Consider the following 27,723-nt stretch of genomic DNA (forward strand, 5'->3'; position numbering starts at 1 on the left):
GGGGGGGGGACGCCCTTAAAGGGCCCGAAGTCGCCGCCGCATCCCCGCAGCCCTGCCGCTGCCGCCAGCTAGTTCCTCCGCTCCTCCCTTTTCTCTCTCCCCGGTTGCGGGGGTGGGGAGAGGAGAGGAGTGCGGTGCGTCCAGGGCTTAACACGGAGGAGAAACTGAGGCACGGGAAAGCGGCGAGTGGCCGGGTGCTTCCCCGTGCGTCCCCTGGGTGCCCGGTGTCTGTTGGGAGGCCGTGCCTGGAGCCCGGAGTCCCGGCCGCCCAGCCCGGGCCCGGGCCCCGCGGAGGAGAGGCGGAGATGGCTGGGCCCGTGGCCCGCGGGGGCTGAAGGATGACCTGCACTGGCGTGGGGCTCGGCAAACTCTGCTTCGTGCTGTCGGTGGCTTTGGGAGCCTTTCTGCTGCTGCTGCTGCCCCTCCCCCGCCTCCAGGCTCCCTGGGGGGTCTGGGCCCAGCCGCCACCCCCACCCCGGCCGCCCCCCACCTGCGAGCAATCGCCCGGCGCCCCGCGGCCCCGGGAGGGGGGCGTGGCCCAGCCTCTGCAGGACGTGCTCCAGCAGCTCCTGGGGGCTTCCGCCTCGCACCCCCGGACGCCCGAGAGGCTGGAGCCCAGGGACATTTTCATCGCCGTGAAGACCACCAAGAAGTATCACAAGTCTCGCCTGGAGCTCCTCTTCCGCACCTGGATCTCCCGGGCCCAGCAGCAGGTTGGACAGAAATCCCCCACCCCCAACCTCCCTCTGATCTGTCCCTGCGGGGGGAGCAGAAGCTCGGAGGGAGAAGGCACCTCCGGGGACCCCCGCGCTCATCGGGAGTCCTGGGATATAGCGGGCTGTCCCTATGGGCTTCATGACTTGGTTCGGGTGGATCTCTCCTCGAGCAGGGTTGGCTCAGAACGAAGGGATCAAAGAAGTTACACATAGTAGGCCCTTTATAAGGGCTTCATGACATGGTTTAGGGGAAAGCGTCTCCCTCGGGGAGAGAGAACACAGAATAACTGTTGCAACTATAACATTGTTTCTGGACAGGGACCCCCAATCCTCCTTTGAACATACCGTTCATCTCTTAGTTCCCCCCCCTCTCCCCAGGTTGCTTAACCTGTCTCCTGCAGGCCAGAGTAATGCTCTTAACATTTTACCTTTAGCTAATTTTAACAGAAACTGCTTTCTGAATGTGATATTGTCAAATCTATAAGCATTTAAGGGTTTGCTGGCACTGTGCCAAGGGGGCCTACTTTCAAGGAGCTCCCATTTTAATGGGGAGAGGCTATGCAAACCACTCTGAGGGATACTCAAGATTACATGGGGGGGGCGGAGATTAGAAGTAAGTATTTGGAAAGGCTGGAAAGATTTCTTGCAGAAGGGAGGAGTTGAGCTGAATTTGAAGGAAGCCAGGAGGCAGAAACAAGGCTGGGGGGACATTCCAGGCATGGGGGAAGAGCCAGTGAAAAATGGAGGTGGGGGGTGGAATTGGGAGCTTGCACCTTGCCTCCTTTGAAATCCATTTCGTTGGAGGGTAACTAGATAGAGCAGCCTCTTACACTGTTGGGGACTGAAGGAGAGAAAAGGGGATGAGTGAGACATGGCCCCTGTCCTCTAGGACCTTACTGTCTAGGATGGGGGGGATAAAATGTCATCTAAGCACCTGCTATGCACCAGGCACTGTGCTAAGTTTATTTATGTGAGTAAATAGACCAAGGATTAGGTTGGTTTAACGGCAATGGAAAAATAAAAGATAAGTGCTGAAGCCTTGTCCACCTGTGTGCAATAGTGAAGATTTTATAGTAGTTAGAAGGGGCCTGGAATCAGTAAAAAGTGGGTTCAAATCTGGCCTCAGACCCTGGGGGATGGGGAAGACACTCACCCTGGGCAAATCTCAATTTCCTCATAGGTAAAATGTGAATGATAGCATTTCTGGGTTAATGTGAAAAAGGTTGATGTGATAAAGTGAAAAAATATTTGGGAAGCACTTAGCACACTACATAAACGTAATTCTCAATGTTATTATTATTAAGGCAGTAAATGGCATTTAACTGAGCTGTGAAAAATGGGAGTGATGTTGGCTGGCAAAGGTTGGAGAGAACATAGTATTCCCAAGCACAGGAAATAGCATGAACACAGGCGTGGATGGGGGGGTGGGGCAGGGCTTGTTCAGGGAATGGCAAGATTGGCTCAAACATATATTCTGGTTTATGGAAGAGAATAGTATGAGAAAAGACAGGGAAAGTAGGTGCAAAGTCTTGAATGATTGGGCTAAGAAATTCGGGCAGGGGTATTGACTGTTTTTGAGCAGTAGAATCGTGTGACCAGATTTAGTATGGTATTGGAGGATGGCTTGATGTCTCTCTGGGATTGGGTTCAATGGTTACTTTTTTCTGGCCCCTTTCAGCCTCAAGAGTTGTTAGACAAAATAAAGGGATAAAATACATTTGGCCAACCGGTTTATAATTTGGGGTTAGAAAACCTGTATTTTTGTTGAAGAGGCACTGTGATTCAGTGGGGAAAGGAATGAATTTGGAGTCTGAAAACCTGGATTTGAATTCCAGCTGTGCTACTCCCTGTGTGACCTTGGGCAAGTCACCTAATCTGTCTGGCCACAGTTTCCTCATCTGGAAAATGAGGAGTTTGAGCTAGATGACCTCTAAGGTCCCCTTTAATTCTAAATCCTGTGAACAGTTAGGTCAGGGAAAAGGCTATGTAGGTGTTATGGGAATGCAGTGGAACCCCAAGAAGATCCCAACCTCCAAGGCCAAGGGAAAAACAGCTCCCTCTCCCACCTCTAGTATGAGGTGTGGCTGGACTTGACCCCAGTGTGCTGATAAGCAATATTAAGGTCTTCTGGAGGCTATACAAGATATGGATGGGTGCTGCATATTTTACTACCCTCCCATTATTACAAAATCCCCTCCCAGTTCTTTGTCATGCTCTTCCCTCCCTTTTGTTTTGTAAAGGTACAAAAGACCAGTCTTCCCTTACTCCACTGGGACCATCACCAAGGTTATCTATCTGTTCCTTGGCCATATATTCCTCCCCTAATAAATCTTATTTTGCAAGATTCACGATGAGCCTCCATTTCTTTGGGTGAGCTATTCCTCCAGTCCAGGTCACAAGTTCCCCCAAACATAGGCATACTGTTCAAAATGGATTCTTGTCATCTGTTTTGGGAAACAAGCTAAATAAATATTCTTATCGTAATCTTATAAAATTTTAACACAATTTAAAAATAACAATATAGTTCCTCTTTTTAATGAAAACTCGCTAATTTTCTGACCCTGCTGTATATGAACAGCCACCCAAGGTTTATTTATTTCTTATGTCTGTACTGGGGGCTTTATGCATCTTTCCATGGGCAGTTATGTCAATAGAGATGGGGCTAAAGGCCTAGGAAACTGGTTCTGTGGTTGTCAAGACATTGGAACTTTCGGACTGTACCAAACAAGACAAAGAAATCCGTATCTTCTACTTAACCTTTCAAAAGACTCTTAATAGATCTGAGGGCTGGGGACTTGGAGTCTGAAAAAGGATGCCTTACATATAGCTGCCATTAGGGATCTCTTTAAGATTTGGTAGTGTGTTATGACAGTATTTTAATTCAACCATACAACGCTCCTGTGGGGTACAGGCATCACAGGTATGACCCTTGTTTTACAAATGAGGACACTGAGGCTCAGGTTAAATGTGTTGCCCAAAGTCATATATTGAGGGGATGTCAGAGGTAAGATTTAAACACAAGTTCTCTCCTGATTCTGGGTACAGCTGTCTTTTTATTCTTAAACACTGACTCATTGGCAAAGGTAAGGGCCACACATGCAAACAGCAAGGGCCAGTGGAATGGGTTACTTCAGGGACTTCCAGAAAGATGTCTTTTTTTTTTCAACTCTTGGGTGTAACTTTATTTTTTCCTCCAGACTTTCATCTTCACGGATGGTGAAGACCCAGAGTTACGTCTTCGAGCAGGTAATTGTTTCCCATCATACTCATTTGTACTGAGTACTTGCATTATATCTGCCAGATAATGAGAATCAAGGCTTCCCTTTGCTACCTAAGAGCTGAGGACCAGAGCAGGTTTAACTGACTAGAATGGTGATTGACTTGCACACAAGAGCCTGGACCTGTTTTTATGATACCAGGCCATTTTGGGTAATCTCTAAGGACAACTAAGGTCATCACTATCCCTCTCCTATATATTTTTAAAAATTACTTGGGGGGGGGCAGCGCAATGAGGGTTAAGTGACTTGCCCAAGGTCACACAGCTAGTAAGTGTCAAGTGTCTGAGGCTGGATTTGAACTCGGGTCCTCCTGAATCCAGGGCCGGTGCTCTATCCACTGTGCCACCTAGCTGCCCCCTGAAATTACTTTTTAATGAATTTTTTTTGACACTTTGACTACATAGTGTCAACCTGAAAATTAATGGTACAATGAATAAAACAGAATTAAGGTCTTTAATTGAGGTAGAGGAGTTCACAAAGCTGATTGCTAGGAGTACCCAAAGATGGGGACTAGGGACAAGGTTTATGTGGGCTAACAGAACTTAGGGAGCTGTGAGACTGCCCTTGGGAAAAGTAAGTTTCTCACAGGTAGAAACTACTTACTGTGAATTAATCTTTTTGCATAATAATCTAAAGTCTATGCAGTAAGCCTGGGAATCTTTGGGAGGGGATAGTTTGTTTGGGAGATCCATAGAACAATCTAGAGTCTGGAATTGATAAAGATTGCTCAGTCCCAGGCAATTCATTGTGCGGGGAATGGAGAATAGGTGAGGTTCAGTCAGTTCTCAGTAAATTGTGGTTATCAGAAGATAGACACCAGAAGTAAAACATAAGCTGTTATAGATTATATTGAGCCCTGATGTTTGCAGGTTGGCAACTCATTGTCTTAGAGAGTTGCTTGGGGACACAGAGCATTTAAATGACTTGCTATGGTCTCAGCTGACCAGAGGCAGGATTTTAATTCACTTCTTCTTGATTTCAAGGCCAGCCCTCTATCCACTGTACAAGCTGCCTCTCTTAACATGTCATACTAAAATGACATGTCCTGCAGTAACCCTGGAATTGACCACCATCTTGCTTTCCTTCCCATTCACCCATCTCTTATTCTTCCAGGAGATCATGTCATCAATACCAATTGTTCTGCCATGCACACGCGCCAGGCACTCTGCTGCAAGATGTCTGTGGAATATGACAAGTTCATCGAGTCAGGAAGGAAGTACGTGAGTTGCCAGTGCAGAAAACTAGGTGGAGGTCATTCAGGAAACCCCAGAAACCCCAGCCAGCAGGTCCTAAGGCAGCTTGTTTTTATGGGCCCTCATCCCCCAGCTCTGGTTCCTCCCCCAACTCTTTCAGCTGCCAGAGCTGAACAGCTGGGCTCCTTGAGGCTGCCAACAGTAATAGTCCCCACCCTACTTAATGGGGTTCTTTCCTTCTCATCCCTTGCAGATGGTTCTGCCATGTGGATGATGACAACTATGTGAACTCCAAAGGGCTTCTACAGCTGCTCTCTGGTTTCTCCCCAAGTCAAGATGTCTATGTGGGGCGACCTAGTCTGGACCACCCGATAGAGGCGGCTGACAGAGCCCAGGGAAGTGGAACTGTGAGTGGTCTGGAAACTTGTTTGTTTTTTTATTATTATTAATTATTATTGCAGATAGGAAGATCAGGGTGGGAAGGGGAACCACTGAGAGAACTCGAGACTAGACTTGCCTTTTCATACCCGTGTTGCCTTGGGCAAGTCACCTAACCTTCATGGGTTTTCTCTGTTAGGTGAGGGGCTCGGACTAGCTGGCCTCCAGGGTGTCCCTGTCAGTTACAGATCTTTCATCGGTCATCTGTTTAGAGAGGAAGGCTGAGGGCTGAGGTGGTAGAAATGGAAGAGCATTTAGTAGCAGGAGAGAAAAGACTTGGCAGCGATGTTTCAAGAAGCTGAAAGCCAGATGTAGACACCCCAGAGCAGCTAGATCTGAAAGGGGAAGTGAGTGGTGAGAAGTGATTGTCTAGAACCCCTGAATTTCCTAGGGGAAGCAACTTTGGAGCTAGAGAAGAAGCTTGGATGGGGGAGAGGTGATATGGGGAACATTTTTCTCTGGACCAGAGACCAGGATCTCCAGAGCTTACATTTCTCTCTCAAAAGAGCTTTGCAGTTTTATGAAGTATATGTGTCATCCTCTTTGTTCCTTTGAGGTTGATAGGTGCTTTTTTTCCCCCATTTGGATGAGAAAACGGAGGCTCAGGAATTGTCTTATATAAGAGCTGCAATTTGAACCTGGGCTCTTTTTATCTAACAATCCCATGTCAGACCAGTGTCAGACCAGGAACTCCAACAAAGGAAAATGAATTGGGGGGAAGGATGGTATGATGTAGCCTCTGCCCCCCAGTCCTTAATGTTGGGTTCTCTCTGCTTGCCTCCCAGGCGTCTACAGTCAAGTTCTGGTTTGCCACTGGAGGAGCTGGGTTCTGCATCAGCAGAGGTCTTGCCCTCAAGATGAGTCCTTGGGCCAGGTGAGTGGGAGCCTCTGGGCTTCCAGGCTCCAAGCAGCCAGATCAGGACAGGCAGGAAGGGCAGATAGAAACATGTTCTGAGCGACCTCTCCTTTTTTCTGCAGCCTGGGCAACTTCATCAGTACTGCCGAGAAAGTCAGACTCCCTGACGACTGCACCATTGGCTATATCATTGAAGGGTTGCTGCAGGTGAGACTGCTGCATAGCACCCTCTTCCATTCCCACCTGGAGAACTTGCAGAGGCTGCCAACGGACACCCTGCTCAGACAGGTACCACCCCCATCCCCCACTGTGCCCACCAGCCCTCGGTTCTAGGGGTAACTCTGGAGTCCATAGTCAGCTCTCTGCTACCAGGGGACATGCTTCTTTGAAATGACCATCTCCTTTGGGTGACTGTCTTTGTATCTGCGTCTATCTGTCTCAAGCTGCTCTCTCAACTTGGCCTTCATCTTCTGGAGGGGCTGTCTCCTAGACAAGTCAATTTGCTTCCAGTTATCTTGGCAGAGGCAGGAAAGAGAAGAGAGAGGGAAATCCCTCTCCTTTTATTTAACCCCTCCCAACCATGGGCCTTGCCCCAGGACTTTTAAAGATCACCAAGGAGCATCTACATTTCATTAGCATCATGTGATTACTTTCTGGGCCGGAGTTGCTCAAAGATTAACTCCTACTTATGGGGAAACTAAGGGTGGGGGCTTGCCTAGGGTCACAAAGGTAGTAATTATCTGAATCTGGAGAAAGAATTCAAAGCCTGCTGCACAGCTAGAATGGAGGAGAGAAGGGGGATAAGTGCAATAAAGGGGCTCTTTCAGTGCCTCGCTCAGGAGTTTGGTTTTGGTCACTGAGGCACTCAGAATGATGTGGTGCTTTAGAAATAGTTATCATTTTGGTACTTCTATGGAAGATGGATCACAGAGGGTAGGAAGCCTGATTAGTTGTTTGTCACTGTAGTCTAGGCAACTTCATAAAGGACACCTCAGAGACTTTCCTTGGAGAGGCCAATAAAAGAGATGCAGAATCGATTCCACTGTGCAGTTATATGCAAGAAGCATATATCACAGCAAGCTGAGTCACCTTGTCTTCAGTGCTCCTAATTAGTGTAACAAACCATGCAGGTGTTAGGGTCATAGATTTAAGGCTGGAAGGGACCTCAGAGGCCGACTAATCTAATCTCTTTTTATAGAGAAGGAAACTGAGGCCCAGGGAGGTTGTCATGTGGGCAGTAAAGGCACCTAACTTATAAAGTCCTCCACTCTAAATCCATACAAAAACAAAACAGTCCCTACCCTCAAAGAACTTATTTTATTGAGGGAGGCCACATGTACATATGTGGGCATGTGTAAGATAATTTGAAGGAAGAAAGACTAGGGGGAACCAGGAAAAGCTTCATGTAAAAAAGAAGGCTTGTCAGCCTTTCAAAGGAGAAAGAACATTTCAGACTTGGGGAGACAGCCAGTGGTGCAGAGATGGGCAATGGAGTGGGGTACATAAGGAACAGCAGGAAGGTCAGTTTTACTGGACCTTAGAATGTGTGAAGGGGAATAACATAACGAGGCTGGAATGAAGGGAGGTTGGGGCCAGGTTGTGAATGAATCATTCAACAAGTATTAAGCACTTACTATGTGCCAGGCACTGGGTGAGACCTTGGCAACATAGGAACAAAGAATGAAACAATCCCTACTTAAAAGAAGTTCACATTCTTTTTTTTTAATTAACATTTTTATTTAAAGTTTTGAGTTTCAAATTCTGTCTCTCCCTCTTTCCCCCTTCTCAGAGGTGGTAAACAATCAGATATAGGTTAATCATAAATGGTTATGTAAAACATTTCCATATTTGTCATTTTGTATAAGAAGACTCAAATAAAAAAGAAAAAGAAAGTGAAGAATAGCATGCTTCAGTCTGTGTTCAATCAATATAAGTTCTTTCTTTGGAGGTGGATAGTCTGCTGCATCATTAGCCCTTTGGGATTGTCTTGGATCATTGCATTGCTAAGAAGAGTGTCATTCACAATTCTTCTTAAGTGAGGCAATTGGGTTAAGTGACTTGCCCAGGGTCATACAGCTAGTGTCAAGTGTCTGAGGCCAGATTTGAACTCAGGTACTCCTGACTCCAGGGCCGGTGCTCTATCCACTGCACTAGCTGCCCCAACACAGTTCTTCATTGAACAAAGTTGCTGTTACTGTGTACAACGTTTTCCTGGTTCTGTTCACTATACATCAGTTCATGTAAGTCTTTCCAGGCCTTCCTGCTTGTCATTCCTTATAGCACAATAATATTCCATAATCATATACCACTGCTTATTTAACCATTCTCCAGTTAATGGACATTCCTTTGATTTCCAATTCTTGGCTACCACAAAAATATTTTTGTACAAATAGGTCCTTTTCTCTTTTTTTGGATGTTTTTGGGATATAAACCTAGCAGTGGTATTGCTGGATCAAAGGGTATGCAGTTTGATAGCCTTTTGGGCATAGTTCCAAATTGCTCTCCAGAATGGTTGGATTAAGTTCACAACTCCACCAACAATGGATTATCGTCCCAATTTTCCTACATCCCCTCCAACATCCAGCATTTTCCTTTTTTGTTATATTTTCCACTCTGCTAGGTGTGAGGTAATACCTCAGAGTTGTTTTAATTTGCATTTCTCTGAACAATAGTGATATAGAGCATTTTTCCATATGACCATATAGATAGCTTTGATTTCTTTGTCTCAGTACTGTTTGTGTTCATATCCTTTTACAATTTCTCACTTGGGGAATGACTTGTATTTTTATAAATTTGACTCAATTCTCTATATGAGAAATGAGGCCTTTATTAGAAGCTTGTTATAAAAATTATTTTCCAGTTTTCTACTTTCCTTATAGTCTTTATAACTTATTATAATCTTATAATAAATTGGTTTTGTTTGTGCAGAAGCTTTTAAATTTTATGTAATCATAATTGTCTGTTTTACATTTTGTAATGCTCTCTATATCTTCTTTGGTTCTACCTTCTTTCTCTGTCCATAAATCTTGACAGATGAACTGTTCCACGCTCTTATAATTTGCTTTTGGTATCACCCTTCATGTGTAAAACATGAACCCATTTTGACCTTATTTTTGTATATTGTGTAAGATGTTGATCTTGTGACAATTGGAGTGATGCCACCTGCTGAAGAGTTACTCTAGGAAAGTTCCACCATGAGGAGAAGGCGTCTGAGGGCAAGACATGTGGCTTGGGAGGTCAGTTCCTTGGCGTCAGGAAGTGACGTTTGATGTTTCTGGTTGAGACAGGAGGCTTATGGGACGAAGAAGGGGCGACGCCCTCCCTTTTCCTCAGGACTCTTGTGGAGAGTGGAGTAAAAATGCTGGCTCCCTGAGATAGATGTAGGCATCTAGGCCTCTTTCTCTCTCTTCACCAAATTCTTATGCTCCTTAATAAATGCTTAAAAGTCTAAAACTCTTGCTAAAGCTTCTTATTGGTGACCACTCATTAGAGTCTTAGACAATATAGCTAGATAGCAACTTTACAATCTATACCTAGTTTCTTCCATACTGTTCTCCATTTTTCCCAGCAGTTTTTGTCAAATAATGAGTTTTTGTTCCAAAAGCTTAGGTCTTTTGGTTTAGGAGTTTATGTTTCAAGGTCTTTAAATGTCAAATAGAGGGATTTATATTTGATCATAGAGGCAATAGGGAGCTACTAGAGTTTGAGTGGGAGAGTGGCATGGATAGACCTTCATTTTAGAGAAATTACTTTGGCACTTACGGGGGGGATGGGTTGGAATGGAGAGAAATTTGAGTTAGGGCTGCCAGGTAGGAGGCTAGTACAGTGGTCCAGAAGGTGAGGAGAGCCTGGACACAAGTGGTGATGACAGGCTCTGGTAAGAGATTAAAGACTAAGGGTGGCTAAGAGGGATTAGGGGCGAGTCCAAGTCAGAGAATCTGGTAGGATGGGAGATGGGTGGGTTGGGGCTGGGAGGGTGGAGGATGTAGGGCAGATAATAAGTCCTGTTTGGAACATGTGGTATTTAAAATGCCTAGTGGGCATCTAGTTCAAAATGTCCAATAGCCAGTTAGTGATGAGAGATCATCATTCAGGAGAGACACAAAGGCTGGATGTCATCTGCATAGAGGTGGTAATTACACTCATGGGATCTGATGAGATCACCAAATGAGAGAGTGTAAAGAGAGAAGATTAGAGGGTCCAGGGCAGAGCCTGGGGGGGGGTACACCCACAGTTGGGGGTGGAAGATGATTCAGGAAAGGATCCTGAAAAGGAGGGGATCAGACAGGTAGAAGAGTGCGACTAGAGGACAAAGTACCACAAAGACACAGAGAAGAGGAGAGGGCAGCAGTGCCAGATAATTTGCAGTGCTCCAGAAGGCCTGGGAAAAAGCTCTCAGCCTTGGAAGCCAGATTGCTGGGGGCTCTTAGTTGTGAGAAAGGGCAGCCAGAGAGAGGAGGCTTGAGGTGGGGTTGATAGGTGTCAGGGGGATGTCACCTTTGTAAGCTTCAGAGTAAATGTTTGTTGAAGGCAGAGAAGACTTCAGAGGTTTCCATGACAACTGAGCAGTTCAATGGAAAGAGCATTGACCCTGGAGGTCATCTAGTCTAATTCCTTCACCTAACAAAGGAAACCCATGAGGGTTAGGTGACTTGCTCAAGGTAACACAGGTATGAAAAGGCAAGTCTTGAGCCGCATGGCTGCTGAGATCTCTTCCAGCTCTCAGTTTGGAGGGCTCACTCCCACATGGGCCATAGACAGGAAGATGAAGTTTTGTGTTACAGCCACTCCCAAGGACTGTCTGACATGTCCCAGAGGGATTGCAGTCTTCATTGGTGAAAGGAGCAACCCACATCAATGGAATTATATATGAAATAAATTACATATGTTTGAATTCCCTGAATGCTCAGCAACCTTAGTCACAGAGGATGTCACAAAGGTAACACTGGAAAAAAACTATGTTGAAAATATGGTTTATTTAAATCTTAATTTTTGTTAATTGTTATTTTCTATTTAAAAAAATATGCTTCAAAATCATGAAGGGTTCAAGGACTTGTATGTAGACTTCTCAAGTTCTCATGTGTCTGCATCACAAGTACTTTATTCAAAAGAAAAGTCAGAAGGCGACAGGCATGGTGATGAGTGTACTGCAAGTGTCACACAAAAAAAGCAAACTTAACAGACAGGAACAACTGGTTACAGATGTACAAGTTTGTCAGATTAGCTACATGTGTGCGGTCAGATCATCTACAGGGTAAAGAAAGCATCAATGTAAAAACTGGATTAGGAAATAGGATAGACACTCTGCCTGATGATTAAAGCCACCCCCAGTCTAACCTGTTTAAAAGGGCTGCTTAAACTCTGAAAAGCAGGAAATGGACCAAAGTAAATATATTAAATCTGTCACCACTTTAAGAAGTTTAACTTTTGCCAAACAGCTCATATAGCTGAGCAGCTGGAAAAGCCTGGAAAATACTTGGGAAAGTGTAGCCGAGCTTGATCCTATACTTCTCAGCTAATTTGCTTGTTCATCTTTGTGAAAACGATCTCTGCCTGTTTGGCTAGTGTCCTTGATGAAAACATGAGAAAGGGGAATAGGCAGGTTTCCAAAGAAGCTGACCGCATCCGTTAGTTAGCATGACACAGTTGACTGAAAAGTGTAGAGAATTTGAGGTTGTTATGTCTATCATTTCTTTTTTAACATTTTAAAATTATGAAGAAGAATTGTATGTGAAATCAGGAATCTGTTTCAGCTTGGTTCTTTTTTTAATATTGAGATTAACTTGTTATTCTGTGTATTTTAAAAATGTTTCATTGACAGTCTTAGTTTTCTTTGTAAAATCACTATTATTGACAATAGGGTTTTTTCATTAGTTCATTTATGGTTTTTCAATTTTTTTTCTGATATTAGGTTATATTTAACTTCTATTTCTTCTAATCTGAGCATTTTATATATATGTATTATATATATATATGTATGTATGTGTGTGTGTGTATATATGTGTGTGTGTGTGTATATATATATACATATATAATCCGGGGGGGGGGGGGGGCAGTGCAATGAGGGGTTAAGTGACTTGCCCAGGGTCGAATTTGAACTCAGGTCCTCCTGAATCCAAGGCTGGTACTTCATCCACTGTGCCACCTAGCTGCCCACATTTTATATTTTTTGCAAATATTCCTCCATTTCATTTGTTGATTTTCCAAGAATATAAATTTCTACTATTTTCCTGTTATGATCACTAATTATGTATTTCCTTGTCCTGTCATATCATCTTGTGCTTTTTCCTAACAACCTGTTCCCCTCTTTTCACAAGAAGAGGGTGGTGAAGAAAGCAAGGAATGTGATTCAAAACCAGTGATCTGTAATTATGAGGAGTCTGCTTCCATTGTTCTCCTCTCTCCCCCAACTAGCCCTCTCACCATTCTTATTTTCTTTCTTTTAATCTTCCTTTTGTAATTCATTCTCTGAAGCTGAAGTTTGTTTTACTTGTCTTTACTCTCAAGAGTATCAAAATAAAACCAGAACCAAACTATTCAAAGTACCTCTGTCTTAACTTCCTCTGTAGTTCTTGGAGACTTTGGGTATTGAAAGTAACATTTCTGGGGGCAGCTAGGTGGCGCAGTGGATAAAGCACTGGCCCTTGGATTCAGGAGTACCTGAGTTCAAATGCTGCTTCAGATAACTTGACACTTACTAGCTTTGTGACCCTGGGCAAGTCACTTAACCCCCATAGCCCCACCAAAAAAGAAAAAAAAAAAGAGTAAACATTTCTCTTTTCTCTAGAATGTAATTACTTTCTCATTGTTTAGCCTCTTTCCATTGTTCAAATTCATTTATTCTTGACTCTTATGTTTGCAATTCAATTTTTTGCCCTGCTCTAGTCTTTAAAATTTCTTTCTTCCATTAAGGGTCTTTTTTTTCCTTTTGTTGTTTGTCTTTTTGTTTTTATCTTTTGCTTTTTGGAATCTCATTCTAAAATTTTTCTATCCTTTTTATAGCAGTTGCTGCCAAGTCTTGTTGTGATCCTGACATTAGTTCCTTGGTCCTTAAAAACTCATACTGACTGACTGCCTATAGTATTTTTGCTTTGACCTGGATGCTCTGGAGTTAAAATGTAGCGTTCATGGAAATATTCATTTTAGGATATCTTTCAGAAATTGATCTGATAGATTCTTCTTATTTTTACTTCTGGTTCTAGTCAATCTGGGCAACTTCTATTTATGATTTTTACAAATCTGGTATCCAGGGTTTGGGGGGGGGGGGAGATGTTTGGGGAGGTCATGGTTTTCAGGGAGTCTGGAGATTTTTATGGTATCTCTCTACCTGTTTTATAGTTGCTTAGTTTTCATAATGTTATGGGGGAAAATGGGTATGGGGTTGGGGTTAGGGGTAGGGGTTCTTAGGAATTCCTCTTTAAGGAATTACACCCTCTTGCACACAAAAGCAGTTAGAATAAGATGGTAGTTTATTTAGGGGCAAGGGAAGGGAGGGAGCAGAGGGAAACCATGAAAGAAATCCTTGGACTTCTCATGGGGAGATAGGTATGGAACAAAGCACATGGCTCTGAGGTACCAATCTCCTCGAGCAGGAGACCGGCAGGTACTTTTATAGGGGACTGATGGGGGTGTAACCATCTGCCTGTGGAAAATTCCTTTAGTGAGGGAGGACCATCCACCACTGGTGGTGGCTAGAGAATTTGGGTGAGGGGTGGCTATAGATCTCTCAAGCCCTCTCTGTCTATAGGACACAAAGGCTGCAGCCACACCCAAACATCTCCCCAGAGGTAAAGGAGATCAGAATGAAGGGTAGATGTCCTGATCTGGTTCCACTTCTCTCTGGTTTAGTTTTCCTTGATGTACCCCAGAGACTTCTGGGGTGCTCTGCACCCTCAACAGTTAGATGCCTTATAGTTTCTCCAACTTTTGTCAATCTTAAGCTTTTTAAAAAAATTGTTCTATTTTGTTGTTATAACTCTTATTTTTCATATTTATTCCATTTTATTTATCTCAAGCTTCTTGTAGTACTGGTACTGTGCTAGTAGTTTTTGTTGAGTTTCTTCTGAGTTTGTTGACCTTGGGCATCTCTTGACCCATAATATTTCTTCTTTGTGTTCAGTGTCCTCCTGTCTCAGCTCACTCCTAACTTCACTTTATGCTAGAGCCAGGCATCACCCTTCACAAAGCTCTTGCGTAAGGTAGTCAGCCCCCATTTGGTCCTGGCTTTTTTTCATTCCTGACACTAGCTCCCACCTCCCCTGGTGTACATCTGCCTTCACAGTTCAGGCAGGTTTGTATCCCACACCCCTCAGAACTTTTCCATTTATCCTCCTACTTCCGCTAGGGCCCTGGTCAGGAGTTGCAGTGAGCCTGTCCCCCTGAGATCATGGTGGCTTCTGCATGGCTTGTATCTTTTTGAACTCTCTTTTTATAGTACTAGGCTAGATGAGGTACTGACTATTGAGTTTCTTGATCATTATTCAATTCTGTGCCTCCTTATTAGAGTACAGACTATTGTTAGATAAACCATTTGTGTTTCAACCTGTGGTAGAACCTTTCAAGCTCATATTAATTAGTCTGATCAGCTACACTTGTACACCTGTACATTGACCCCAAACATAGTGGCATACATTTTGGACTCTTCAAGTACAAAGGACAACCAGTCAGTATTGGGAAACTGGGCTTCTTATGACTTCAAGCAGCTATCTTTTTTTTTTGGATTGGTTTGTTTTTTGTGGGGCATTGGGGGGTTAAGTGGACTTGTCCAGGGTCACACAGCTAGTAAGTGTCAAGTGTCTGAGGCCAGGATTTGAACTTAGGTCCTCCTGAATCCAGGGCCAGTGATTTATCCACTGTGCACCCTAGCTGCCTCCTCAAGCAGCTATCTTACTAAGAAGACCCTTTCTCAGAAATGTTGGATGTATGGAGGGGATATGGGGAAAAACTAGGATGTTAATCTACTGTTTGTGGAGTTGTGATACTAATCCAACCATTCTGGAGAGCAATTTGGAATTATGCCTAAAGAGCTATAAAACTGCATACCCTTTGATATCCAACAATAACACTGCCAGCATTATATCCCTAAGATATCCCCAAAAGAGAAAAGACCCAATTTGTACAAAAGTATATTTATAGGGGCAGCTAGGGTGGCACAGTGGATAGAGTACCAGCCTTGGATTCGGAGACCTGAGATCAAATCTGGCCTCAGACACTTGACACTTACTAGCTGTGTGCCCTGGGAGTAAGTCACTTAACCCATCTATCTATCTATATATGTATATATATCAGCTCTTTTGTGGTGGCTAAGAAATTAGAAAACAAAGGAATGCCCATCAGTTTGGGAGTGGCTAAACAAGCTATGGTATAGGATGGTGATGGATATTATCTTTTGGGGGGGGGGTGAGGCAATTGGGGTTAAGTGACTTGCCCAGGGTCACACAGCTCGTAAGTGTTAAGTGTCTGAGGACAGATTTGAATTCAGGTCCTCCTGAATCCAAGGCTGGTGCTTCTATCCACTGCGCCACCTAGCTGCCCCTGTGGAATATTATGTGCTATAAGAAATGACAAGCAAGATGATTTCAGAAAGGCCTGGAAAGACTTACATGAAGTGATGTATAGTGAACAGAACCAGGAGAACGTTGCAACCATAACAGCAACTTTGTTCAAGGAAGAATTGTGAATGACAACTCTTCTCAGCAATACATGATCCAAGACAATCCCAAAGGACTAATGATGAAGCTTTCACCTCCAAGAAAGAGTCGATACTGATTTTACACAGACTGAAAAATGCTCTTTTTCCCCTTTATTTCTTTTTTCTTTTATTCAAATTTTCTTATACAAAGTGACTAATATTGGTACGTCTTACATAATTGCATATGTATAACCTATTCTGAATACTTAATGCCCATGGGAAGGGAAGGAGAGAAGGAGGAATAGAATTTGGCACTCAAAATTTTAAACAGGGGGCAGCTAGGTGGCCCAGTGGATAAAGCACTGGCCCTGGATTCAGGAGGACCTGAGTTCAAATGCGCGGCCTCAGACACTTGACACTTACTAGCTGCGTGAGCTTGGGCAAGTCACTTAACCCTCATTGCAAAAACAACAACCCTGGGCCCCCCCCTTCCCCCCCCAAAAAAAGGAGTCCCCAGGATTTGAACTCTGGTCCTCCCGACTCCATGTCTGGTACTCTATCTATTGCTCCATTGAGCTGCCTCCAACAAGATACAACTTTGAAGGCTCTCAAACCTGGTGTTTTGTGCAAACTAATAATAATACCATTTATATAGGGTACCCTGCAAGGTAGTTACTATGCCCATTTTACAAATGATGAAACTGAAGCAGAGTGATGTTAAGTGACTTGCCCAGGGTCATACAGCTAATAGTGCCCAAGATTGAATTTGGGCTTGGGTCTTCCTGACTCCAGACACAGCACTATCCACAGTGAGACTCAAGCCAGACTACAGAGATAAGTGTACTCAGTAATGCTATTGATAGTTATGGAAAGACAAAAAATTATACAGAGTCTTGGAGTAGTTAGCTATGTCAGTGGATAGTATATGCCCACAAGGAGATAACAGGTCTGTGTAAGGACATGCAAAGCCTGATACTGTTTCAAGAATAGGTATGATTTAGAGTTGAGTAAGTCCCTCAAGAAGCTTTGTTAAGGTCTTCAGGGAAAAGGAAGATCAGTAGCTATTCAAACTCTCATTAGGGGCAGCAGAGGGTCCATATGTGTACAGTAAGAATCATACTCTTGGTGCCAAAAAGGGCTTTGGATCATTCTAGTGATAGGAGTGGGGTAAATGGTTTGCGAGCTAATGTCTGAGGCAGGAAAAAAAAGTTTCATTTTAAAAATACCTCTTTCAGAGTAGAGTTCTAATTTTAAAAATTAAATTTAGATGGGAAGCTAGGTGGCTCAATGGATAAAGTACCAGCCCTGGATTCAGGAGGACCTGAGTTCAAATCCATCCTCAGATACTTGTCACTAACTGTGTGACCCTAGGCAAGTCACTTAACCCTTATTGCCCCACAAAAAAGAAGCAGCAGCAGCTAGGATCTAGTCTATCTTCTCTCTCTTCTTTTTTTTTTTTTTAAATGAGAAAATTGAGACCCAGAAAGTTAACTAAGATGTAGACTGCATGTTTTACAGTTGGGAAGTTTTGACAGACTAACAGTGCCATGGTAATCCTGTACTCTTTGTGATTGAGATTGGAGGAAAGTAGGGAAAGAATAATTAACCATTAGCCACAGAATTTCAGTTTCAGAAAAAATATCTATATAAGCTTTATCCTCTGTACCATCCTTACAAATTGTCCTATGTATTTATCCCGTAATGGATTCGTATGTTCATGTCCACTGTCCTCTATCAGGGTGAGCCAGGTCTCGGTTGTTCAGTCACTTTTTTTTTTTTTTTTGGTGGGGCAATGGGGGGTTAAGTGACTTGCCCAGGGTCACACAGCTAGTAAGTGTCAAGTGTCTGAGGCCAAATTTGAACTCAGGTACTCCTGAATCCAGGGCTGGTGTTTTATCCACTGTGCCACCTAGCTGCCCCCTGTTCAGTCACTTTGATTCTTCGTAGACCTGCTGTCCATGGAGCTGCCATTTCCTCCAGTTTTATGCAAGAAACTGAAGCAAACAGGGTTAAATGACTTGCCCAGGGTCATATAGCTAGTAAGTCTGAGGTCAGATTTGAACTCTGGTCTTTTGACTCCAGGCCCATTTCTTACCAAATGTGCCTCCTAGCTGTGGGGTCTCTGGGAGCAGAAACAGATATATAATGATGCGGCAATTTGCCAGAAGACCCTATTTACTGTGTGCAAAATACCGGTACTTGGTGCTAGGTTATACTAGGTGAATTTAAAGACTATTCCTGATCTCAAAGATGAAACTAACTGTTCTTTAGTTCAGTGGTATTAAGTAAATGTTCAGTTGGTTATCTCTCTTTAGTCATTCTAATTTCTAGCAGCCTCTTACTGTCCCTTAGGACCTTTTATATAGATTAATGGTCTTAAACACACAAATGGATTCACATCAATTTTTCAGCAATCAAACCCTTCATTTTTTGTTGTTGTTGTTATAAATTTTTATTTTCTATAAGTCCGCAAAGGTTTCTCCAAATGTGTCCCTTTTGTTTATTTCTTTTTGTTTTTGTTTTTATTTTTTTGCAGAGACAATGAGGGTTAAGTGACTTGCCCAGGGTCACACAGCTAGTAAGTGTCAAGTGTCTGAGGCTGGATTTAAACTCGGGTCCTCCTGAATCTAGGACCAGTGCTTTATCCACTGTGCCACCTAGCTGCCCTCTCCTTTTCCTCATTTCTTGTTATTGCTTTAACAGACATGCAAATGTTTTTTTGTTTGTTCTTTTGGGTGGGGCAATGAGTGTTAAGTGACTTGCCCTGGGTCACACAGCTAGTAAGTGTCAAGTGTCTGAGGCTGGATTTGAACTCAGGTCCTCCTGAATCCAGGGCCAGTGCTTTATCCACTGCACCACCTAGCTTCCCCTCCTCTTCTCATTTCTAATGGCTCAATAATATTCCATTTTAGTCATATACCATATTTGTTCAGTCATTACCCACCTGATGGGCCCTTACTTTGTTTCTAGTTCTTTGTTACAAACAAATAATGTTGCTATAATTATTTCTATTCATATGACTCCTTTCCTTTTTAAAAAAATTTGTTTGAAGAAATATAGTATCCGCATCCTGGATCAAAGGGGGTGCCCAATAAAATTCTGCGTTCTTATTCAGTGACATAAAACACACTTTACCATTTACCCTTCAAAGTGGCTACTCCCTCCACCAATACAGATGAAAACACCAGGAGTCAAGAGTATAAAAGAAAAACACCAGGAGTCAATGTGAAATGATTCATCTCCTATTCATCAGCTTTCTGGTGACCAGCTGCTTTGCAGTTATAACCAGAATAGCCCTCCTAGGGCAGATCTTTCCAGTGTCACAGGGCCACATACCAGAGCCACTTCCATGCCCCAGTGAGAAATCATGACTGCATAATCCTTCTGTTCCAAACATTCATTAAGCATCTAAATGTATAAAATAGCGTTCAGATAAGTAAAGTAGAAAATAACTTTTTTTCACACAAAAGAAATACTTGTTTTTGTTTTCTTAAAGTTGAATTCATAGGACCTGTTGCTAGGAGAACTTAAACTTGCCAGCAGTAACTTAGAACTAATGTTATACTTCCCTGGGAAGTTGAAACTTAACCTCAACACATGAAGGCATTTTGCAGGATCTGAACCTCCTTAGCTCCTTCACCTAGGCTCTGCACTGTCTAAACCATTTCCTTTAGGTCCGTAGGTCCGTGTCTTCTGGCAAGAAGTGCTGTGTGGCACTGAGGACCCAGGAGGTTCCAACCACTCAAACTCAAGAAGGTTCCTTTCAGGCAAGAAATAGCTTTCTCAGGATCCACATTTGGTCAGCTGTGCTCAGGAAGGAAATAAAACTGAAGAAGCAGCCAGAGGGCTGAGGCAGGACATGTGCCTGCTGCCATATGCTAATAGTCACCATGTGGCCAGGGTGGAGAAAAGCTCCCTCCTCTCCTCACAGCCCTAACCAGAGAAGGAGCCTCTTGTTCTGTGCATTCTGGAGAAAGGAAGGAAGAGATAAAGGGAACAGAAGTTATTTATTTCCCTTTTTAACCTATGCAGCACCCTGCTTCCCTGCTACTCTCATAGGGCAAGAGGACCCAGAGACCACCCAAGGTTTGCTTGGCCATCTCCAAACACAAGTCCTTCAGTAGCAATAATACTAAAAATTATACTAATACTAAATAATGCTAAAACAACTACATTAAATTCTTATACTGTCATTCAGCACTGCTTTCATTTGTTTTTTTTCTTTTTTTTTTTTTTTTTACAACCACATAAAGTGCTGCTATACATATTTTGATACATGGGGGAGCCTATCTGTGATTGGCTTGTTTGGGGCATGTGCCCAGAAAGGGCATAAGTAGGCTGGTTTACCCAGCAGTTTTGGAAATTTGACATTTTTAGCAAAGGAAAAAAGAATGCTTAAACTGTTAGAAAGGTTTTTAGCATAGCCATTTACACTAGAAGGAAGAAAACTGTTATCTTCTTTATCAGTTAATTAACGTTTTTTCAGCTGCAGTCCTTAGGGGATTTCTTAATGAGAAATGGGTGAGTTCCAGGGACTTCAAATTTTTGTTCTGTAACCACAGTAAAATAAGCAGGGGAAGGGAGGTACTGAAGGAGAGATTCAGCCCATTTTTGTGTAGGGCTAGGGACCAGACCCTGATGTCATTGCTGTGAGGGGACTCTTCTGCAATCTAGCCCTGAGGTGTAAGTGATTTACCCAGAGTCACACAGCTGCTGTGTGTCAGAGCCAGGACCTGAATCAAGGTCTGAGATTGGTTTTCCATTGACGACTATACTAAGCTGCCTCTCTTCCATAAGCCAGTGTATACAAAATAATGAAAACACCAGATTTTTTTTTTTTTGAAAGGCAGTGATTCCCCACAGGAGGGGGCTGACGATTCAAGAATTTAACCCACATTCCGATGGCTCCAGTGGAGGCTGTTAACAAAAATGTTCACTGATGACCACATCTGTCTTTTGAGGTAGACAAGTGCACATGTTATTACCTCCATCGTTCAGATGAGAAGATTGAACCTTAGAGAGGTAAGTGACAGGCTCAGTCACATAGTAAGCCGGGGAACTAGGATTCACACACAGGCCCTCTGGCTCCTGGTTGTGCCTTCTCCCACTTGTCCTCCCATCCACCAATACAGCTCTGGCTCTCTCAGGAAGATCCCATGTGAATCCCATGGCCCTATCACTGAGCATTCCATCTCCTTTCTTCTGGTCACTGCCCAGTCAGGCAGAGGCTCTTACCATCTGCCCTCTGCCTCTTACGATCACTCTGAGCTATGGGGGCCCCTGAGAATCGGAGGAACGTAGTGAGTGTGGGTGGTGCCTTCAGCCTGCAGCAGGACCCCACGAGGTGAGTGCATGTGTCTGCAGGGGTGATTACCAGTGAGAGTGACCCAGCACTGCACTGCCCCCCACCCCCCAAGCCCTAATCATCTCTTGTCTCCTCTCTCAGGTTCTAAATCCATCCATTGCCTTCCTTACCCTGACACTACCTGGTGTCCCCTGCAGAAGCCACTGTGACACCTACCCCAGGAAGTATCTGATTTTGGAAGCAAACCTGTCCTTGGGCATGACCTGATCTCATCAATGGGGAGAGGAGAAAATGGACTTGACGACTCCTGCGCCTTCATCAGACACCAGCAGTGCCACGGCGCCTATTGAGCCCTTTCCTGCTTCTCCCCTCTTCACAGGCTCCTCGGGTCACATAACTGATATTGGAGAAGGCCTGGACCTAAGCAAGAGTTAGCTAGAGGGGCCTCTCCCCACAGCCAAATCTTGGAGCATGCTCAGTGCTCACCCAGAACCTCGGATCAGGCTCTGTGGTGAGAGCCGGGGAAGGGAAGGATTGACATCCCTATGCTGGGAGAGATCACAGCCCAAATGATCACACAGGGAAAGAAGTACAGATGGTGCCTAACAGGCTGAGGGGCTCATGCTCCAGCAGGCTCAGTTTACTCGACACATACAGATAGAACTCTGGGCCTTTGATCCTCACGTCCTTGTAGCAACCTTGACTGACCAGAGCCTTTGAGGTGGACCTTGAGCTGCTTGGCCCTTGAGGGGCCCCTGAAGACTGGATGAGCTACAGGCCAGGATTTCATTTTTTCCAAGGGCAGGCTAGGACTGTTCAGAGGTTGGGCTGAGCCCTGAAGCAGGTGCAGGTTTGGGGAGACCCTGGTGATGACAAGGGAGCATCAGTTCCCTTCTCAATAGCTACCTCTGAGTCCCTCTCTACCCACAGGTTATTGGAGGCATGAATGAGACCAGATAAGCTTTCTGGCTGCCTCAGACTTCTTCCAGCCTCATGGGGCACTGAGGGGAAGCTAAGGAGCCGTGACCTACCCTGAACCATGAGGCCAGGTTTAAAAATGGGCTTTTCCTCACAATCTGTTCCTTGTTTTCCTGTGTCCCGCGACCCTTTGAATCTTCCAAGACTGGGTGAATGGGGAAGGAAAGGTGTGTCGTGGTCTTCCCCCCCCCGCCCCCCAACACTAATTCAGCCAATATTGAGGGTCCCTAGACACCCATAGCCAGAGAGCCCATCAACCCAACCAGTTCGAGGTTTTTCAGCCAAATAAATAATATTTCAAGTTAATATCGACTCTCATTTCTGCAACTACCATTAGGTCCTGTATATGTATTGTGCTTTAAGTTTTACAAAGTGCTGCATGGGCATTATCACATTTGATCCTCACAAATCCATACTTTTATGTTCTGGGCCCTAGATGGGAAGCCCCCAGGGTTGCCCCCCTTTCCTGCCTCTGAGGAATTGAATTAGGATGAGGCCCTTTGAAGTCATAGCATTCCGCTCCCCTTTCCAAATCCCTAATCCTGGTTTCCACCCACCAATAGCAGGGTACTTAGGTCCCTCTGGGCTCTCATCTACAAGCTGGATCAGGTTTGTTCCCAGACTCAGATCAGCCCCATTAGTTACAGTGGTTTGCATGGACCCAGCAGCTGTGAAAGGCTTGGCACCTCTTCCGCCCTTTTGGTTCCTCTGCTTGGGACTTGATTTGTCTACCTCAGTGTTTGTCTTGCTGCAGCCTCTCTGGCCCCTGGCTCAGTTCCTGTTTGAGACAGACTAGCTGTTAAGCAGTCTTTTTTTTTTTTTTTTTAAGCTGGGCTAGGCCATAGGAAGGAAGGCATTGGGGAGAAAAGTAACCATCCACCCAGCAGCCTTGCCAGTGCATGTTTCCATACATTTAGTCCAGCTGCTTAACTCCCGGGAGATTTGGTGGATGGAACCACTGAGGCCGCCCCAGTATCAAGACAGGTGCCACGTGGGTGCTCCGCAGTGAAGTGAGTCTAGCCAGTCCACACAGATCTTCAGGTTATTTGTCCCCCTAAATGTCCAGGGCACCACCATACTTCAGACATCTGTAACTTCTCTATCCAGTCTATCACTGAGTCTTGTCAAAGTCTAGCTCCACTTTGCCATATCTCTCTTGACTCATGGTCATCATAATAGCCAGTATTTATAGAGCTCTGTCATTTGATTCCCACAACCACCCCAGGAAGTAGGTTCTATCATCCCCATCTACAGATGACAAAATGGAGGCAAATGGGTTAAGTGACTTGCCCAGGATCACTTAGCTTGTAAGTATCTGAGCTCACATAGGAGCGTGGTTCTTCCTACTCCAAATCTACCACTCTCCATTGTGCCTAGTACTGCAACCACTTCCAAGGCCACTGCTTAAGTCTAGGTGAAAAGTGAGTTGGGCCTGAACTGTCCCAGTAGCTTTTTTTTTTTTTTTTAGTGAGGCAATTGGGTTAAGTGACTTGCCCAGGGTCACACAGCTAGTAAGGTTTAAGTGTCTGAGGTCGGATTTGAACTCAGTCCTCCTGACTCCAGGGCCGGTGCTCTGGTCCACTGTACCACCTAGCTGCCCCCTGATATCTATCTTGCCACTGGACCCCAGATGGCTCTGGAGGAGTGAGGTTGCTGCTGACCTTGCACAGCCCTCCCTCACTTGAATCCAATTCAGTTGCAAGTCATGGCACTGTCCTCTTTGAGAATAAAGGACAAAGAATAGCTCCTTTTGCTGCCTAATTTTGGAACACATTCTTATACCTCTGGTTGTTAGTGTTCTGTCCTCCCTTAGATTATCTTGTATTTACATATCTGGGTATAAGCAATATCCCTCAACCTCCTATAGAATAGTAAACGTCCTGAAGGCAGAAGATTATCTCCTTATATTCTATTTTGTCTTGGTGTCCTGGTGCTTTGCATTAGGTGGTAATATGAGATCAATCTACAAGCATTGGGGTGGTCACTGGGGATGCAAAGACAAAAATCAGACAATCCAGTCCTCTGAGATGAAAGAAAAGCCAGAGAGACAGAGTTTCTGAGTAATTAATAATCAATTTGTTAATTAGCCAAATAATAATTAAATTTATGTCAGTGTTTTACTTCAGTAACCAGAAAACAAAACCATGGAGATCACTGAATGCTTAACTATGTTTGGGAAAAGGGGATGCCCCTAACAGGTAGAAATCAACCCTGCTTTGGTGAAAAAATTAATGAGGGAGGTAGACATTAATGAAAAGGTGGGCTAAAAGTCTTCAGCTCCTCCCACTGAGAATGTGACTTGATCATGAGACTCAGCCATCTCCAGCAATCTGGACAGAGGAATTGGTTTTCTCTTTCATGAGCAGGGTTCCCATACACTCCAGTGGAGGGGTACAATGACATGGGCTTATTTCCTAAGGGACAAGAATTCACCTAGATTAGAGTCTGTTTACACAAAAAGTAAGATCTCCTAATTGGGTGGGGTCCTAATCCAAGGAGTAGGCCAACCTCATCTGCCAGGAGGAAATTGTTTGTGGGGGTCCTTAGGTATTCCACTTTTTTTTTTTTAGTGAGGCAATTGGGGTTAAGTGACTTGCCCAGGGTCACACAGCTAGTAAGTGTTAAGTAAGTGTCTGAGGCCAGATTTGAACTCAGGTACTCCTGACTCCAGGGCCGGTACTTTATCCACTGCGCCACCTAGCTGCCCCGGTATTCCTCTTTAAAGAATCATACTTGGGGGCAGCTAGGTGGTGCAGTGGATAGAGCACCAGTCCTGGATTCAGGAGGACCTGAGTTCAAATCCAGCCTCAGACACTTGATACTTACTAGCTGTGTGACCCTGGGCAAGTCACTTAACCCCCATTGCCCCACCAAAAACCAAACAAACAGAAGCTGAAAAGTGGAGAGGGGGAGAGAGTTAATAAAGGGAAGAGATAAAGGTATAGTGTGGGAAGGAGGATGGTTGAGAAGACTAAAGGGCAACCTGGAGAGGAATGAGACATAGCCTGTTGTGGGAGTGCAACGGATTACCAAGAAACCTAAAGATCCCTACCTCCTAGGCCAAGGGGAAAATAGCTCTCTCTGAGCTGTAAATTCATCTCTAAAACAGAAGAGGATAACAGAATGATTCAGAAAGCAGAATCCAACAAAATGTTGTTTAGAAGAAACCTACTTGTGAGGAAAGGGGTAATGGTCTCCTCTCAGTATGATACAGCCACCACATAAGTATTGTTCAAATTGTACTCCTCTGGATGTGTTTGAAGACTTAGGTCTCGGTCCCCCTCCCCTTGGGCAGAGAGATCACATGGTTCAAGTAGCCCTGAGCTGGTCTCCTCCACTCCGTTCCTGGGCTGTGCCCATATAAGGGAGAATTGAAGGAATGTTCCTGTGTTACTTCCCTTTTACCTAAGAATAAGTAAGGAAATTAGGGTTAAGAATACTGTGTTCTGGGGGCAGGTAGGTGTCGCAGTGGATAGAGCACTGGCCCTGGATTCAGGAGGACCTGAGTTCAAATCCAGCCTCAGACACTTGACACTTACTAGCTGTGTGACCTTGGGCAAGTCACTTAACCCTCATTGCCCCGCCCCCCCCAAAAGAATACTGTGTTCTGATTAGCTAGCTTTCACACTTAGATCATGACCCTTAAGTAATCAGCCAATGACAAACAAGGGAAGAGTCCATTTCGCATTAGGGACTAGGGATAAAAGGGGCCTACAAGCCCCATGCTTTACACTTGCTGGCTGTAGCACTCACTTGCAAGTGCTCATTCTCACGAGAATGAAAATAAAAGAGTCTTTGACACTTTGTTGCTGAGTTCCAGAGAATTATTGAGCAGGGACCATTTTCCTTTCACCACTCGAAACAGATTTATACAGAATTAAAATTAGGGGTTGGAATAAAATCTAATATACTTCAGGTACCATAGTCACAATATCAAATAAGGCAATATTTTAAAAAGATATAATCAAAAGATAAATATAGGAATTATATTATACTTAGAGGTGCCACACATAATGAATCAGTCAATATTTAATACCTATGCAATAAAATGGCATAGCATCTAAATATTAAAAGGAAAAATTAATTGAATTGCAAGGAGAAATAGCTAGTCTTATTTTCTTAAAAAAATAATTGAGGGGGCGGCTAGATAGCACAGTAGATAAAGCACCGGGCCTGGATTCAGGAGTACCTGAGTTCAAATCCGGCCTCAGACACTTGACACTTACTAGCTGTGTGACCCTTGGCAAGTCACTTAACCCCCATTGCCCCGCAAAAAACCAAAACAAAACAAAACAAAAATAATAATTGAGCCAACAAGCATTTATTAAGCATCTACTAAAAGGCAGGCAACTATTCTAAGCGCTAGGGATACAAGGCAAAGCAAAACTATCATTCGCTCTTTCCCTGTCGCCGATGAACCAAGCAGGAGGCAGAGGTTCCTGGGTGTTTTCAAGATTTAGCTTCATTTGTTTGTTTTTTTGTTTTGTTTTGTTTTTGCGGGGCAATGGGGGTTAAGTGACTTGCCCAGGGTCACACAGCTAGTAAGTGTCAAGTGTCTGAGGCTGGATTTGAACTCAGGAACTCCTGAATATAGGGCCGGTGCTTTATCCACTGCGCCACCTAGCTGCCCCTAGCTTCACTTGTGAACCACTGCCATGGCTGAGGAAGGCATTGCTGCTGGAGGTGTAATGGACGTTAACATGGCTCTACAAGAAGTGCTGAAGACCGCACTCATCCAAGATGGCCTAGCTCTTAGAATTCTTGAAGCCGCCAAAGCTTTGGACAAATGCCAAGCCCATCTTTATGTTCTTGCTTCCAAATGTGATGAGCCTATGTATGTAAAATTGGTTGAAGTCCTTTGTGCAGAGCACCAAATTAACTTGATCAAGGTTGATGACAACAAGAAGCTGGGCGAATGGGTAGGCCTCTGTGAAACTGACAGAGAGGGGAAGCCCCGCAAAGTGGTTGGCTGCAGTTGTGTTGTTGTTAAAGACTATGGCAAGGAATCTCAGGGCAAAGATGTCATTGAAGAATATTTTAAATGCAAGAAATGATTAAATAAAAGCCTTGGTCTGATTTCAAAAACAAAACTGTTATTCTCTGCTCTCAAATAGCTCATAGTCTAATAGAGGAGACAACATGCAAACGAGTATGTACAAACAAGATAAATACAGGCTAAATTGGGGATAATATTAGAGGGAATTTGTTGTTCAGTAATTTTTCAGTAATGTCTGACTCTTCATGACCCCATTTGTAGGGTTTTGTTTTGTTTTGTTTTTGGCAAAGTTACTGGAATGGTTTGCCATTTCCTTCTCCAGCTCATTTTAC

At 44.1% G+C, this 27,723-nt stretch overlaps 2 protein-coding genes across 3 annotated transcripts; both read left to right on the forward strand.

Moving 5' to 3' along the window:
* The first annotated feature begins 13 nt into the window (after positions 1-13).
* Positions 14-21,458, forward strand: RFNG (RFNG O-fucosylpeptide 3-beta-N-acetylglucosaminyltransferase). 2 transcript variants are annotated; one of them, XM_043964224.1, is made up of 7 exons: positions 14-713; positions 3,914-3,962; positions 5,108-5,210; positions 5,441-5,594; positions 6,411-6,499; positions 6,604-6,769; positions 12,799-12,908. In XM_043964224.1, exons 1-7 carry the CDS (start codon positions 339-341, stop codon positions 12,841-12,843), a joined length of 981 nt encoding a protein of 326 aa, XP_043820159.1. In that variant the 5' UTR covers positions 14-338; the 3' UTR covers positions 12,844-12,908. The 2 variants fall into 2 exon arrangements, with proteins under 2 accessions (XP_043820159.1, XP_043820160.1); XM_043964225.1 differs by lacking the exon at positions 12,799-12,908 and adding an exon at positions 21,369-21,458 and having other exon boundaries at positions 15-713; positions 6,604-6,768.
* Positions 21,459-27,050: 5,592 nt separating this feature from the next.
* On the forward strand, positions 27,051-27,449 carry LOC122726258 (40S ribosomal protein S12-like). Its single transcript, XM_043963875.1, has one exon. It carries the CDS (start codon positions 27,051-27,053, stop codon positions 27,447-27,449), a length of 399 nt encoding a protein of 132 aa, XP_043819810.1.
* Positions 27,450-27,723: the final 274 nt, after the last annotated feature.

Source organism: Dromiciops gliroides, chromosome 4 (genome assembly GCF_019393635.1).
Source record: "Dromiciops gliroides isolate mDroGli1 chromosome 4, mDroGli1.pri, whole genome shotgun sequence".
Taxonomy (NCBI): domain Eukaryota; kingdom Metazoa; phylum Chordata; class Mammalia; order Microbiotheria; family Microbiotheriidae; genus Dromiciops; species Dromiciops gliroides.